The sequence below is a fragment of the Microcaecilia unicolor genome, chromosome 10, assembly GCF_901765095.1.
Source record: "Microcaecilia unicolor chromosome 10, aMicUni1.1, whole genome shotgun sequence".
NCBI classification, from domain to species: Eukaryota; Metazoa; Chordata; class Amphibia; order Gymnophiona; family Siphonopidae; genus Microcaecilia; species Microcaecilia unicolor.
Window position 1 is genome coordinate 26353541 of NC_044040.1, and position 15224 is coordinate 26368764.

At 44.7% G+C, this 15224-nt stretch overlaps 1 protein-coding gene across 1 annotated transcript; it reads left to right on the forward strand.

Annotated features, from left to right (window-relative positions):
* The first annotated feature begins 4694 nt into the window (after positions 1-4694).
* On the forward strand, positions 4695-14340 carry GUCA1A (guanylate cyclase activator 1A). Its single transcript, XM_030216603.1, has 4 exons — positions 4695-4892; positions 6006-6155; positions 11400-11490; positions 14213-14340. The coding sequence occupies exons 1-4, from the start codon at positions 4695-4697 to the stop codon at positions 14338-14340; spliced, it is 567 nt and encodes a 188-aa protein (XP_030072463.1).
* The last annotated feature ends 884 nt before the right edge of the window (positions 14341-15224 follow it).

Below are 15224 nucleotides of genomic sequence, written 5' to 3' on the forward strand. Positions count from 1 at the left end.
TGAAATATCAACCAAGCATGTTCTATAATCGGCGCCTAGCACTGATTTCAGCGCCAATTTTTTGTAGGTACCATATATAGAATCCCCTCCTATGCCTCTTAGGTGTACCTTACAGAATAGTGCTTAGAGGGAATGTTAACTTTCACGCATGTGTGTGTGTCAGTGTTCTGTAATTTTACATGCGTAATATGCTCATAATTATACAAGCATCCTGCTGTAGAATTGTCTCCACAAGTGCATTTGTGAAATATATGTGTACATTGGAACTCCATCTCTGCTCTGCCCAGACCAGCATGCAAATAATGGAATAATTAGAGCCAACTCTAGGCTCCGCCCTTTCTGCCTCGCCTCACCCCATGCTTGGAACAAACTCCCTGAGCACATACGCCAGGCCCCCTCCCTACCCATCTTCAAATCATTGCTCAAAGCCCACCTCTTCAATGTCGCCTTCGGCACCTAATCACAACACCTCTACTCAGGAAATCGAGACTACCCCAACTTGACATTTCGTCCTTTATATTGTAAGCTCTTCTGAGCAGGGACCGTCCTTAGTTATTAATTTGTACAGCGCTGCGTAACCCTAGTAGCGCTCTAGAAATGTTAAGTAGTAGTAATAGGTCCACACGTCTCATGCGCATATACGGTTGTGTAATTGAATTTGTAGCAGTGGTTTTGCAGAGTCCATTGATCACAGTGACATCAGCTTCTGAATGGGGAGGATAGAGTGGAATAATATTAACTATGTTTTTATATTTTGTTTCTGTTTAGTTATTTTGTTTTTCTTGAATCTTTTGTGGAGATAATATTTTGGTATGGATGATTGGCATTTATTGTATTTTCCTGTTTGCATGTTTATATATGTGCTTTTGTTTATTACGTTCTGGCATTGTAGGAAATTTTAATTGTATTATAATTATGTATGTTCATCTTGGTGCTTGGCAAGGTATAAACATGCAAATAAATCAATACATCAAAGCCCTTTCCTGTAAGTAAAGCAGGAGTTATAAGCAGAGTAAAAGTACAATGAAGAACACCATCAAAAAATTTACATAAGTAAAAGTAAAAAAGATACCGCCTAATATAATACCTTTTGAGTAAACAATAAAAGTACTGTAACTACAGCGAATGCAACTACTGTTAACATTTTTATCCCAACAATTTTATTGCTTTATAATTCAATCTACTTTGCTTTTAGTAAAACTAAATGTTGAAAATGAGTGTCACTCACGTAATCCACCACAGCTACACAGGTGTTCAACAACTGCGCTATCAGGAAGTGGATTGTTCAGTCTGATAAAGACCTACCTTTTTAACAAGACGTACCATAATAATCAATAACAGGAACTCCAACACATCATTACTTACTAAGAGGGGCATAATCGAACAGAAACGCCTATCTCCATGGGCGTTAATCTCCGAGAACGGGTCCGTGAAGGGGCGGAGTGAACCGTATTTTCCAAAAAAAATAGACGCCCATGTTTTATTCGCCAAGGTGTGAGCTGGGCGTTTTTGCTTTTCAGCGATAATGGAAAATGAAATCGCCCAGCTCAAAAACGAATACATCCAAGGCATTTGTTCGTGGGAGGGGCCAGGATTCATAGTGCACTGGTCCCCCTCACATGCCAGGACACCAACCGGGCACCCTAGGGGGCACTTTTACAAAAACAAAAAAAAGGTAAAAGAGCTCCCAGGTGCACAGCACCCTTCCCTTGGGTGTTGAGCCCCCCAAATCCCCCTCAAAACCCACTGCCCACAAGTCTACACCATTACTATAGCCCTAAGGGGTGAAGGGGGGCACCTACATGTGGGTACAGTGGGTTTGGGGGGGTTGGACGACTAAGCATTAAGCAGCACAAATGTAACAGGTAGGGGGGGGGATGGGCCTGAGTCCACCTGCCTGACGTCCACTGCACCCCCTAACAACTGCTCCAGGGACCTGCATACTGCTGCTTGGGAGGAGGGTATGACATTTGAGGGTGAAAATAAAAAGTTGTGAAACATCATTTTTTGTGGTGGGAGGGGGTTAGTGACCACTGGGGGAGTCAGGGGAGGTCATCCCCGATTCCCTCTGGGGGTCATCTGGTCATTTAGGGCACTTTTGGGGCCTTATTCGTGAAAAAACAGGGTCCAGGAAAAGTGCCCTAAATTCTAGCTACAAACGCATCCATTATCGGCGAAAGGCGCCCATCTCTGTTCGGGTGATAACCACGCCCCAGTTCCGCCTTCACCACGCCTCCGACACGCCCCCGTCCACTTTGTCCGCGTCCGCGACGGAGTGCAGTTGAAAGCGTCCAAAGTTCGGCTTTCGATTATACCGCTTTATTTGTTTTTGTGAGAAAGACGCCCATCTCCCGATTTAGGTCGGAACTTGGGCGTTTTTCTCGTTCGATTATAAGCTGGTAAATGTATCGAATTGTTTAATCTGTCTGTTTTCTGATTGATTGAATTGATTATATCCATTATGTTGTTCTTTATGTAACCAATTGTTTTATCTACTCTTGATTGGTGATTGTCAGGATGTATTATTGTAAGCCACATTGAGTCTGCAAATAGGTGGGAACATGTGGGATATAAATGCAACAAATAAATAAATAAAAAAGTTCCTTCAAATCAGGCCAGGCTGCAATATTACTGTCGCCTTTTAACTGGGTCTGTAGGTATTGATCAAAGGAATCTCTGTCTGAAACACTTGACTTCCTCATAGCAAAGAGCGCTTTATCGTCATCGTTGTCATTATCATACGCATTAGTAATAGAGCTACTTCATCACTTGCATCTTCATCTTCATCATCATTGTCATGCTGTCCAATTACAGAGAAGGCTTTCACAAAGTTGAAATCGTTGTCTGTCGTTGTCCTATTTTTCGTCTGATGGCAAACTCTGAATATCTTCAAGAACTGATGCGAGAATGTCAAATGTATAGAAACTCTTCAGTCTTAAGGCCAGACAAGCAGACTTTTTCTCTAAAGATTCTATCAATCCAGTGGACTGACAGGCCAATGTAAAATTTTCCAAGGGATATCCAGCTGTCTGTTATGATAGAGACAAATGTCTGTTCATCAAGAATTGCAACCAGCTTCAGCTTCATCTCTGCTTCAAAGTGACAAGGCTCATCATTGTTCTGTTTGGCTGGAGACTAGTAACCAGTTCAACAAGCACAGGCAACGCTACTGTTCTCATAGGCTGTATTCCCTGGACACCAAAATTTAAGGTGAGATGTTCTACTGTTTATATGACGAGGTTTGCAATTGCAAAATCCTGTTCCAGGTTTTGCTGTTTCATTTGGTTTACTGAGGAATCATCATTTAGGTCTCTCTGCCACTTTTACTTTTTATTTGAACTGCAAGCATCAGAAGTAACTAGGTAAAAGTAGTAAAAATTGGTAAAATTATTACTTCGGTACAAGTAAAAGTACCAAGTTTTTCCTGTACTTCTTGGTCAGTGTGAGTTAATCAGATAAGTACCTCTCTTAACCTGTTAACTCATTGGAATATCAATCCCGGTGTTATTTATTATTTAACTGTGTAATTAAACTCTGGAATTCATTACCAGAGAATGTGGTAAAAGCAGTTAGCTTAGCAAAAAAAAAAAAAAAAGGTTTGGATAACTTCCTAAAAGTCCATAAGCCATTATTAAGATGAGCTTGGGGAAAATCCACTGCTTATTTCAAGGAAAAGCATCATAGAATCTATTTTACTGTTTTGGGATCTTGTCAAGTACTTGTGACCTGGATTGGCCACTGTGAGAAACAGGATGCTAGGCTTGATGGACGTTCAGTCTGCCCCAGCATGACAACTCCTATGTTCTTATGTGTTGAGGATAAATGATCCTTATGCCTCTGACATTCGTATTAATTTTCTTTTGCAGCTGAATGCTTTTCTATTCTCACAGACCGCTTCTGGTTCAGTGTCTGGTGACAAACCTTTGTGAGGATCCTCTGTAACCCCTAACTCTTCCTTTTCCTAAGCGATCCCACATGCTTATCCCATGCCTTTTAAAATTCTGACACAGCCCTCGACTCAACAACCTCCACCGGGAGGCCATTCCACACCTCCACCACCCTTTCCGTGAAATAATACTTTCTTAGGTTACTCCTAAGCCTATTCCTTCTTAACTTCATCATATGCCCCCTCGTTCCAGAGCTCTCCTTCAGTTGAAAAAAGCTCACTTCCTGTACATAAATGCCCTTGAGATACTTAAACATCTCTATCACGTCTCCTCTCTCCCTCCTCTCTTCCAGCGTGTACGTGTTGAGGTTCATAAGCCTGTCCCTATATTTTTTGTGTTCAAAGACTGCTTACTAATTTCATAGCCGCCCTCTGGACCGACTCCATCCTGTTTATATCTTTACGTAGGTGCAGTCTCCAGAACTGCACACAGTACTCTAAATAGAGTACTCTGGTGAGGCCCCATTTAGAGTACAGTGTGCAGTTCTTTCACCTGCTATTGAAATAGCCGTCTTTATTGGATTAAGTAACAGCTTTGCCGCTTTCTTGGGACACCATTTAGAGAATTAATGTCCCTTTGAGTCAGCATCTAATCAGATTAGAGGCTTACTGACAGCTCTGCAGGGTTGGTCTCCATTTAAAAGATGCCGGAGAAGCAGAGCGATAGAAAGTTGGGAAGGAAGCTTTGTGGACATTATTACCAAAGAAGACGACGTTTCTTCAAGACCGATTGACTTGCCACAACAGGATGGGCAACGCCAGCAGTTCCACCGTGGATGATCTACAGGCTGTAGAAATTCATCACTGGTACAAGAAGTTTATGATAGAGTGCCCCTCCGGACAGCTCACGCTACATGAATTCAAGCAGTTCTTCGGACTCCGAGGGCTAAGTGAACAAGCCAACAGCTACGTAGAACAGATGTTCCGCACTTTTGATATGAATAAGGTAGTGTGTGGATTCCATTTACACTGTGTTTGTGCAGAGAGAGAAGGCTGACCATCTCATTACAGAGTGGCGTAAAAACTAGTTTTCTTTCTCCTGATTCTTCCATTCATGATTTGTCAAATCTGTATGTAACTAAGAAATGTTCCTGAGTCGTAAAGGTTATATCTCAATAATGCAATAAGCTTTTATTCAAAATGGTTGGGACTGAATCCATTCTGATGATTATTTTCTTTCTGCCTCTTTCCCCCCCCCCCAACAGTCTGACCAGCCCACTTCCCACTACCTGACCCAACAGCTCCTATATCCTATATACTTCTGTTAGCAAGCCTGCCAATCAGGGGCGTAGCCAGACCTTACAGTGGGAGGGGGCCAGAGCCCGAGGTTGGGGGCACATTTTGAGTGCCGCCGCCCCCCTACCGCCACACTTCGAATCGCCTCACCTCCCCCCGCCTCCCCCTCCGCCTTGCGCCTCCTCACACTTCCCCCTTGCCTCGCAATACCTTTGCTGGCAGGGGTCCCTAACCCCCGCCAGCCGAAGCCTTCTTCAGCGCCATCTCTGGCGCAGCCGCATTCCTGCCCTGCTCTTCTTGCTCCTCCTGTCCTGTGCACGATGATGCTTCTTTACGTGAAACTGAGAAGGAGCGTCAGCGAGCACAGGACAGGAGAAGCAAGAAGAGCAGGGCAGGAACGTGGCTGCGCCGGAGACAGGCATTGCTGAAGAAGGCTTCAGCTGGTGGGGGTAAGGGACCCCCGCCAGCCAAACCAGGGGCCCGGACATAATTTGCAGGGGTCAGGCCCCTGTGGCCCCCCCATAGCTACGCCCCTGCTGCCAATTATGCATATAACATTTTTGAAACACAGATGAACTCAGATGAACAGCTATTCCTCCAAAACACCACCAGGAACTGCTGTTTAATTCGATCAGGTGTGTGCTGAGAAAATCCGCTAGTAATTACTAGTGTCTGAAAATCTGTTTATGTAGATTCAACTAATCTAATCAGAAAACTCCTTGTATTGTACATGCAGGTTCCAACTAAGCATTTGCAGTTTTTCCCAATGTGTTCACAGTAGAATAAATGCATTAATAAACTTATCATTATCTTGTTGTTGCAGGATGGATCCATTGATTTCATGGAATATGTTGCAGCCCTTAGCCTTGTTCTTCGGGGGAAGATAGAACAGAAATTACGGTGGTATTTCAAGCTTTATGATGTGGATGGAAATGGTTGCATTGAGCGACATGAATTATTGAATATCCTCAAGGTAGGGGATTGTCTGAATTTTGCCGCATCATCCTATTACCAAGAATGCCTTAGTCATGGTTCCACCCCAGTACCTGAATACTGAATTCTCCTCAGCTCCTGAAGGGCAAATACAAATTCATTTTTAACCTCTTAAACAACTTTTGCTGATTTTTAATTTTAATTACACTTTTTTAAAAAACCCAAAAGGGTTTAGCACGCTAAAAATAGGTGCGCGCTAAACGCTAGAGATACCAAGACTCAAAAACAGAGGCAATAAAATCTACAATTATAACTAAAGCAAGAAAAAAAATAGACCTGACTGTCAAAGACGCAATTTATTTTAAGCTAGACATCTTATGTCCCCTCACCAGGGCTGCTGAGAGACAGAGCCGCTGCCTCCCCCCACTCATGCCCCTGCCCCACCCCCCACTGTGGCCACCGCTGCCCCACACCCCCTTACCTTCCTGCACCTTCTCCTCCCTCGGTCTGTCACTCTCCTGCTCCTGTGTGCTGGGACCCGGGTTATTGTATTTAACACAAATCACCTGGGTCCCAACCAGTGTGTTTTTTTCTAGCAAAAAAGGTGCCGGTACTCAAATGCCAGGCCACTCTTCAGGGGTGGGGTGATCACTGAGGGACACACATCACAATAACCAGGCCCCCTGCAACCAGTCACAGAATCTATGACAAGGCAGAATTGGTGTGTAGAGCCTGAGCTCTTTTATTAAAACTTGGGGTCCATGGGTCAATTTTAGCAGAGTATGGAAAAAGTTCCGGTACTCAGTACCCCCAAGTACCCCCTCAAAAAAAGCCCTGGTCCCGACACACAGGAGCAGGAGAGAGACAGACCCTGGCACTGGGACCCTCATGGAGGCTGGGCCTAGGAAATCTTGCCCCCTTCTATTTTGTTGTCAGAAAAGCAGTGAGCTGGGCTGGCTCAATAAATATATATTTGCAAGTTTGATATTGGACTATACCTTTGCAGGGATACTTTAGGATAAAAGTGGTTCCCAAATGAGTCACTCCAGGTTTCAATAACAAAAATTGCCTCCTACGTCTCTGAGTTTCTCGTAAGACATCAGGAAATAGTCTAATTTTCTGTCCATGAAAAAGTTCATCTCTATGCTTGATTCAATAGCCAAGCCTTATCAGGAGATGAAGCCACCGTAGCAATTAGAGTAGAACTTACAAAAGATTCACTATCCAGTGTCTCCAGTATGGCAGAGACGTCCACAGGGGCATCAAGATTTTGTGGACCATCTGATTTCTTCTCAGAAGATTTTGACACAGGCAGATGATAAACCTGAAGAAATGGTGGAATCTTATCCTCCGGAACTTGTCAAACTTCCTTTCTAGGTATAATCAAAGTGGAACATGGAAAGTTCAAAAACTGCAAATTATCACTTCTTGCGTGATTCTTCAGTACTTCATTTCTCCTCTGTAAATTAGTTATATCCACAATAAAAGCGGCCTGGGCTGCTTTCAAGTCTTTAATATCCTTTTCATCATCGGCAATCCTCTTCTCTAGGTTTTGATTATCTACCTGGTCTTTATCCACTTGTCTTTCCAATTACTACTCTCTGTTGTAAATTATTATTTTGTTGCACCATCATTTTTATTTATTTATTTTATTGCACTTGTATCCCACATTTTCCCACCTATTTGCAGGCTCAATGTGGCTTACAAAAACCTGTCATGGCATCACCATTTCAGGGTAAGAGATACATTTAGTGGTATTAAGATATCAATGATAACAGTCGATCTGATCAAGCAGTTATAGAAAGAAGACGACCAAAGTAAGGGAGGAGTGTCGATGTGTTGTAGTTGGTTATGGATTCTTGAGGTAGGCTTTGGTAAAGAGATATGTTTTCAGTGATTTGCGAAAGTTTGTTATTTCGTTAATTGTTTTTCAAGTGGTTTGGAAGAGTATTCCACATCTGCGTGCTCTTGTAGGAAAAGCTGGACGTGTGTGTTAGTTTGTATTTTAATCCTTTGCAGCTCGGGAAGTGTAGATTAAGGAAAGTGCGGGCAGATCTTTTGGCATTTCTGGGCATTTCCAAGGTCCACTAAAGCCTTCCATATTAAATCTAGAGCTACTTCAGAGGGAGTCGCAGTTTGAAGCAAATTCGGATTGTCCTTTGTTTCTATCTCCAAAGAATCATATTCAGATAAATATTGCTCACCCACTGGTCCACAATTTGACTCTCTAAGAAGACAGCGAAGGTGACTCAATAAAACGATGATGCTGTATTGGTCTAGAAGATTTATTGGTCAACAACAACGACTCGATACAGCCGTGTTTTGGCCCACTGGCCTGCCTCAGGAGTCTAAGCATGAAAACATTTAAAACAGTTAACTACAAAGGTAAAAGTAAAATAGTACATTAAAAAATATAAAAAAAAACAATGACCATATAAATTCATAACGATATGTAAAAACCTGAAAATACATATAAATTATATAAAAAGATATGTACAATTGTAACCCCTTGCTATATTGGAACCATGGGTGGGAGGAGCCCACCAGAGAAAGTTATGAGTCCATCTAGCATTTGAGAGTAACCTGATTTGTGGAACCTTGGTGTAGGGTGGAGCAGGTAATTAATATATAAGGGAAGTAAAGACTGTAGAATTTGTCCTTGTAGCCTGTGTTTAAGAACTAGATCCCCGCCAAGTGACCCAGTGAAAAGAGAGAGCGTGTACCTGCTGAACCAACCCTGATGTTGAAGTGGCATCGGGGTCATTGCTGTTAATCCCCTTAGCCAATAGAGGAGCCGACCTGCGGGCTGAGATTGGGGAGTCTCACCGCAAACCGGGCTTAAGGTTAGGATGCTGTCTGCCCGCGGCTGGGGATTTCTTTCAGGGTAAATCCCTGGAAGACTTGGACAGTTAATGCTGGATCCAAATCTACGATGGTAATGGAGTTACATCGGAGAAATTGACTGCGGGGTGTCATCTTGCTACAGGTCAGGTGAAAGGGGTTTTGCATATGTGCAAAACCCAAGAAGGAAAAGTTATCTGCTCTTGTGACTTTGTAAGGTCAAGCCTGAGATGCCTTCATAACTGTATGCTGAGGACTATCATGTCAACCGTTACTCAGTTCTGATTTGTTAAATAAAGTTCAGTTGATTTTCTTGACTCTCCTGACTACCGTGAGGTTCCTGGGTTGGATTCGGAGGGAACTTCAGAGTAGTGAACACCCAGTCTTCCGAACCCCAAGGTCAGCTCTCGGCGGAGATAACCAGAGAGCCTAGCCTGACACGACACGGTAGAAACATGATCGTTAACTTTCAAAGCAATCCACAATAAAATTATAATACTGTCGTAACTATGGACAGAACAACACAGTTATAATAATGTATAGTGATACTGAACAGAACTCCCAGAATCTGAAACATTGATATCTTCTAATGTTGTTTGGATTGGTCTACCTGTATCACCTACTGTAGTGAAGAATGTCAAATTCTGTCTACAAACAGAAGGTTAATAGAATATAATCTCAATTCTAATTGAGTAAAAAAATTAAGGGGCCCTTTTACTAAGCCGCATAGGCGCCTACGTGCACCCAACGTGTGTCAACTTGTAGTTACCGCCCACCTACCACGAGGCCTGGGCGGTAATTTTGTTTTTTTACACTCGTCCACTACGTGCGCCGGAAAATAATTATTTTCCTGCACGCAGCGGAAACTGCACGGTAATCATCATTCTACGCATGTAGACGATTACCGCACGGTTACCGCGTGAGACCTTACCGCTAAGTCAATGGCTGGCGGTAAGGTCTCAGACCCAAAATGGACGCGCGCCAATTTTAATTTTGCCGCACTTCCATTTTCAGCAAAAAATTTTAAAAAGGCCTTTCTTTTTACAGTCACGCTGAAAAGTTGATCTGAGCGCGCCCAAAACATGGGCCTACACTAGCGCAGCCCATTTTTCGGTGCACCTTAGTAAGAGGACCCCATGTTTAAAGGAAAGAGCCCACAAGTCAAGTAAGCGAGTAATACAAATCATCTTACTGAGTGGCAGGGCCGCCGAGGGGGGGGGGGGCAAGGGGGACAAAATTCCCCGGGCCCGGGCCTCCAAGGGGGGCCCAGCGCCGCAGTCCCCTCCACCCGCCTGGGCCCCCCTGAATTCAAATCATAGCACCTCACCTCGACCTTGCTCAGTATGAAAGAAGCGCAGCAGCGGCAGTCTGCAGATCGCCTCCCTTCGGGCCTTCCCTCCCTGTGTCCCGCCCTCGCGCAAGTTACGTCAGACGAAGGCGGGACACAGGGACGGAAGGCCTGAAGGGAGGCGATCTGCAGACTGCCGCCGCTGCGCTTCTTTCACACGGAGCGAGGTCGAGGTGAGGCACTATGATTTTATTTTGTTACATTTGTACCCCGCGCTTTCTCACTCATGGCAGGCTCAATGCGGCTTACATGGGGCAATGGAGGGTTAAGTGACTTACCCAGAGTCACAAGGAGCTTCCTGTGCCAGGAATCAAACTCAGTTCTTCAGTTCCCCAGGACCAAAGTCCACCACCCTAACCACTAGGCCACTCCTCCACTGTTGCTACTATTTGAGATTCTAGCAACATTCCATGTAGAAGTCAGCCCTTGCAGATCACCAATGTGGCCGGCTTCTGTGAGTCTGACATCCTGCACGTACGTGCAGGACGTCAGACTCACAGAAACAGAAGCCTGCGCAGCCTTCTACATGGAATGTTGCTAGTGGAATAGCAACATTCCATGTAGAATCTCCAATAGTAGCAATATTCCATGTAGAATCTCCAATAGTATCTATTTTAGTTTTGTTACATTTGTACCCCGCGCTTTCCCACTCATGGCAGGCTCAATGCGGCTTACATGGGGCAATGGAGGGTTAAGTGACTTGCCCAGAGTCACAAGGAGCTGCTTGTGCCTGAAGTGGGAATCGAACTCAGTTCCCCAGGACCAAAGTCCACCACCCTAACCACTAGGCCACTCCTCCACACCAGGGGGGGGCCCAGCCCGGTGGTACACGGAGGGGGGGGGGCGGTGACGACGACGACCTCGGGGGCGGGCGGCCTTGCCCCGGGCCCCGCCCAGTCTCTCGGCGGCCCTGCTGAGTGGAAAGATTTGTACTACTCGCTTACTTGTCTGGTGGGCTTTTTCCTTTTGGAGCTGTGGTTCTACTTTGAGGGTTGCTGCATCTCCCCAGAGTGTTCTTAGAACACCTGAAAAAGACTGAATAATGAACGTGAAAGGAAAATATCTTCTTACACCATTTTCCTGCTCTCGTTTCAGGCTATCCGCGCTATTAATGGCTGTGACCGTGACATCAGTGCAGAGGATTTCACCAACCGTGTCTTTGAAAAGATCGACGCCAATGGAGATGGTAAGGACCCTTCTGCTGCCGTTGCGTTTTCTGCTCATGTCTTTGGGTATTTTCGCCAAAAATGTTTCTTGTGTATTTGAGGTAAACATAGCAATTTGTATTTTTGTTTCTTTTTGCTTTGATTTAAAAAACAAAAACAACAAACAAATAACATAAAGTTTGGCTCTGGGTCCCGCTGTCAAAAGAATACTCTTTGCTCCTCTTTCTATCCCTTCCAGCTTCCCAGATCTGAGTCTCTTTTCCCACCCACGGAGGTTCTTCACAGTCCTGGGATGTAGCTGTCCCACTGATGCACCTGAGGCTAAAACCACGTTTAATTGCTGACATACAAGTAAATAGTGCAGGCCTTGAATCGGACAGTGCCAGCTTGTATTACTGTATCAGTGGAACAGTAGCAGCTGGGAATCACACCCGTTCTGTCAAGATTCCGGGGGCTGGACAGAGGGTCCATACTGTGCCGGACTTTCATGATCAACGTTCTCTCTTCTTAAGGTTACCATATGGCTCCAGAAAAAGGAGGCCACATTGATCCAGTCCAGATTTTGCTTCCATTGAAAGCAATGGAAGTAAAACCCAGACTGGCTCCGTCTGTCCTCCTTTTTCTGGACAAAGAGAATCCACGTTTGTGGAGAACTCAATAGATCACACGGAGCAGCAAACAGAAGTAAAAAGAGTGGGAAAAGTGAACCAGGCTTATCCAAATAACTGGAACCAAACAAATAATTAATGATAAAATCAACACAGTTTATTAATATTTCCTTAGGAATGACTCGACACAAGGCTGTGTTTCGGCCTGATGGCCTGCATCAGGAGTCTTATGTCTTAAGGAAAGACTAATGGTCTAATCTTGCATTTAGGTACAGAAGGCTTGAAATGGCAACATTTTTTGCATCACTATTGCGTCTGTGCTTACTCAAGTGCCTCACGTTTTGACACAATGGTCTTTTTTAAGACCAACTTTATGTTGCCATTTCAAGCCTTCTGTTATTCAACCTAAATGCAAGATTAGACCATTAGTCTTTCCTTAAGACTCCTGATGCAGGCCATCAGGCCGAAACACAGCCTTGTGTCACGTCATTCCTAAGCAAATATTAATAAACTGTGTTGATTTTATCATTAATTATTTGTTTGGTTCCAGTTATTTGGATAACTGGTTCACTTTTCCCACTCCTTTTACTTCTGTTTCTCCTTTTTCTGGAGCCATATGGTAGCCCTACCTCTTCTGCTCCTCCCCAACTCTCTGTAGGCTCCCAGGCCTACCTGAATATCCATGGTGGTCTAGTCTGGTGCAAGAACAATGATAAAAGGAAAGGGGATAGGATTTGATATACCACCTTTCTGTGGTTACAATCAAAGCAGTTTACATATTATATACAGGTACTTATTTTGTACCTGGGGCAATGGAGGGTTACGCAACTTGCCCAGAGTCACAGCGAGCCCATTGGCTCCTGCCCATGGCCGTGCCACATCCAATAGAGCAGCCGTGACCTTTTACTATAGTATAGCAGGGGCGTAGCTATGTGGGGCCACGGGGGCATGGGCCCCCACAGATTAGGCCCTGGCCCCCTCTACATTTGACCCCCCCCAGCTGCTGACCCCCCCCCCACCCCGCACTGCCGCCATCACCCGCCCCGCTGCTGCATCAGGTACCTTGTTTGCTGGCGGGGGTCCCCAACCACCACCAGCCGAAGAGTCTTCTTCAGCGCCGGTCGACTCCGGCGCCTTTGTTGTGTGATAATCTGTTTCTGACGCCTTACGTCCTGCGCAGGGCTACATACAGGCCATGCACGGTACAGGACATCAGGAGTTCGAAACAGATCATCACACAGTGAAGGCGCCAGAGTCGACTGGCACTGAAGAAGACTCTTCGGCTGGCGGGGATTGGGGACCCCCGCCAGCAAACAAGGTACCTGGCAACGATGGGGGAGGGATTTTGTGGCAGCGGCGGCGGTGGGGGGAGGCAGCTAAACAGTGCCCCACCTCACGTTCTGGTCCCCCCTCCCGCCGAGGTCTGGCTACGCCCCTGTAGTATAGCACTGTATGGCTATAGTGAAAGGCACAGATGTCATATTGGATGCAGGCACAGCCATGGGCAGTAGTGGATGAGCATCACTTCTGCCCCAGTGGACCCTGCTAAACCACCATGGATATATAGTTAGGCCCAAGGGGACATATGGGGAGTCAAGGGAGCCATGGAAAAGAGTGTGGCTGTGGGAAACGGGATTGTCTGCTCTTATGGGGGGGCGAGGGGAACTGCAGGGATGGGGGTGCAAAAGTTTTCATTTTGTGTTGTCTCCCATGATTAAATTTGGTCGCGTGGAGAGGCGCTCGGCGTATTCTATATACCAGGCAGAAATTTAAGTCTATTCTATAAAATGTAGGTGTACTTTAGAGACTATGCCTAGTCGTATTTTTTTCCATGCAGAATTTTCAGGCGCCATTAAGCGTTAAGCACCGCTGAATATACCCGCTTAGCCCCGGAGAAATGATTGAAATGGCCAGGTGCCTCTCTTGGCCGTTTAAATTGCTTTGAATTATCGACCCCATAAATTTCGAACTTAGGAACATAAATCCTTTGGCGTTCCGAATGGTTATGGCGTGTGTTCATTTTGATGCCTAACCCGATTTGATACAGGTGAGCTACTTGAACTCAGACTGGCAGGGGAGGGTGCTGGGCAAGTGATCTGGATTCTGACATTTTTGTTCCTTGGGTTTGATACAGGTGAGCTGTCACTTGAAGAATTTGTGGAAGGCGCCCGGAAAGATGAAGAGTTTATGGAAGTGATGATGAGGAGCTTAGACCTGACACACATCATGACAATGATTAGAAATCGGAGACACAGTGTCTAATGAAAGAGAGATTGGAGGGCTGTGGAAAAACGAGTATTCGGCAATGGTGGGCTTGAGTATGGCAGGAACCGGGATGAACACTGACTAATTATAGTGGACAAGGTCTGAAGTCTTTGCAGGTCTTTGTGATAGGGAAAGAGAATGATACCTGCCTTTCATGTGTTACAGAGGGTGGGGCACTCTCTCTCTCTCTCTCTCTCTGTTTGTATTAAGCTCAGAGTAGGAGACAATTCTATTTGTTGCATGAGAATTAACTTTAGGTAACCACTTCACTAATAAGAAATATTGGACTTAAGCTTGTTTTGGGTGTGAGAGCTCCTTTAAGCCAGAGACTCCTCTGGCTTAAAGGAGACAGGCTTAGTTATGGTATCATTGAAGTACAATATTGAGAAAATTCCTTGTATGTGTCCATGGAGGGGTTATTTCCATTGGGAGCACCCCCAATAATTTTAAAAAGTTGGCTCCTATGGCTAACTTAACTGTATTTTGTTACAGGATACCCACCTGGCTTTGCTATGCCGTCACTGGGATGCAGGAGTTCTCATAGTTTATAAGAGACTAAAATATGATATTATTATTATTATTATTTGTAGCATTTGTATCCCACATTTTCCCACCAATTTGCAGGCTCAATGTGGCTTACATTTGCCGTAATGGCGGTTGCCATTTCCGGGTAACAGAATTACATATGGTATTACTTTAAGGTGCATACATACATGGTAACATACATGGAACATAACATATAAGGAACAGATCATGGTATATATATACACACCATGTGCATATATACATGATAAAGAAGAATAGATTATGGTATTGCATGAGGGTTCCTGTGTAATAAATTGGATTGTAACATACATTAGGTCATTGATTATAGATAGACC

Coding starts and splice junctions, on each gene's coding strand:
- GUCA1A (XM_030216603.1), top strand. CDS start 4,695: ATGGGCAACGCCAGCAGTTCCACCGTGGATGATCTACAGGCTGTAGAA. Junction 4,893..6,005: donor GCACTTTTGATATGAATAAG/GTAGTGTGTGGA, acceptor TTGTTGTTGCAG/GATGGATCCATTGATTTCAT. Junction 6,156..11,399: donor AATTATTGAATATCCTCAAG/GTAGGGGATTGT, acceptor CTCTCGTTTCAG/GCTATCCGCGCTATTAATGG.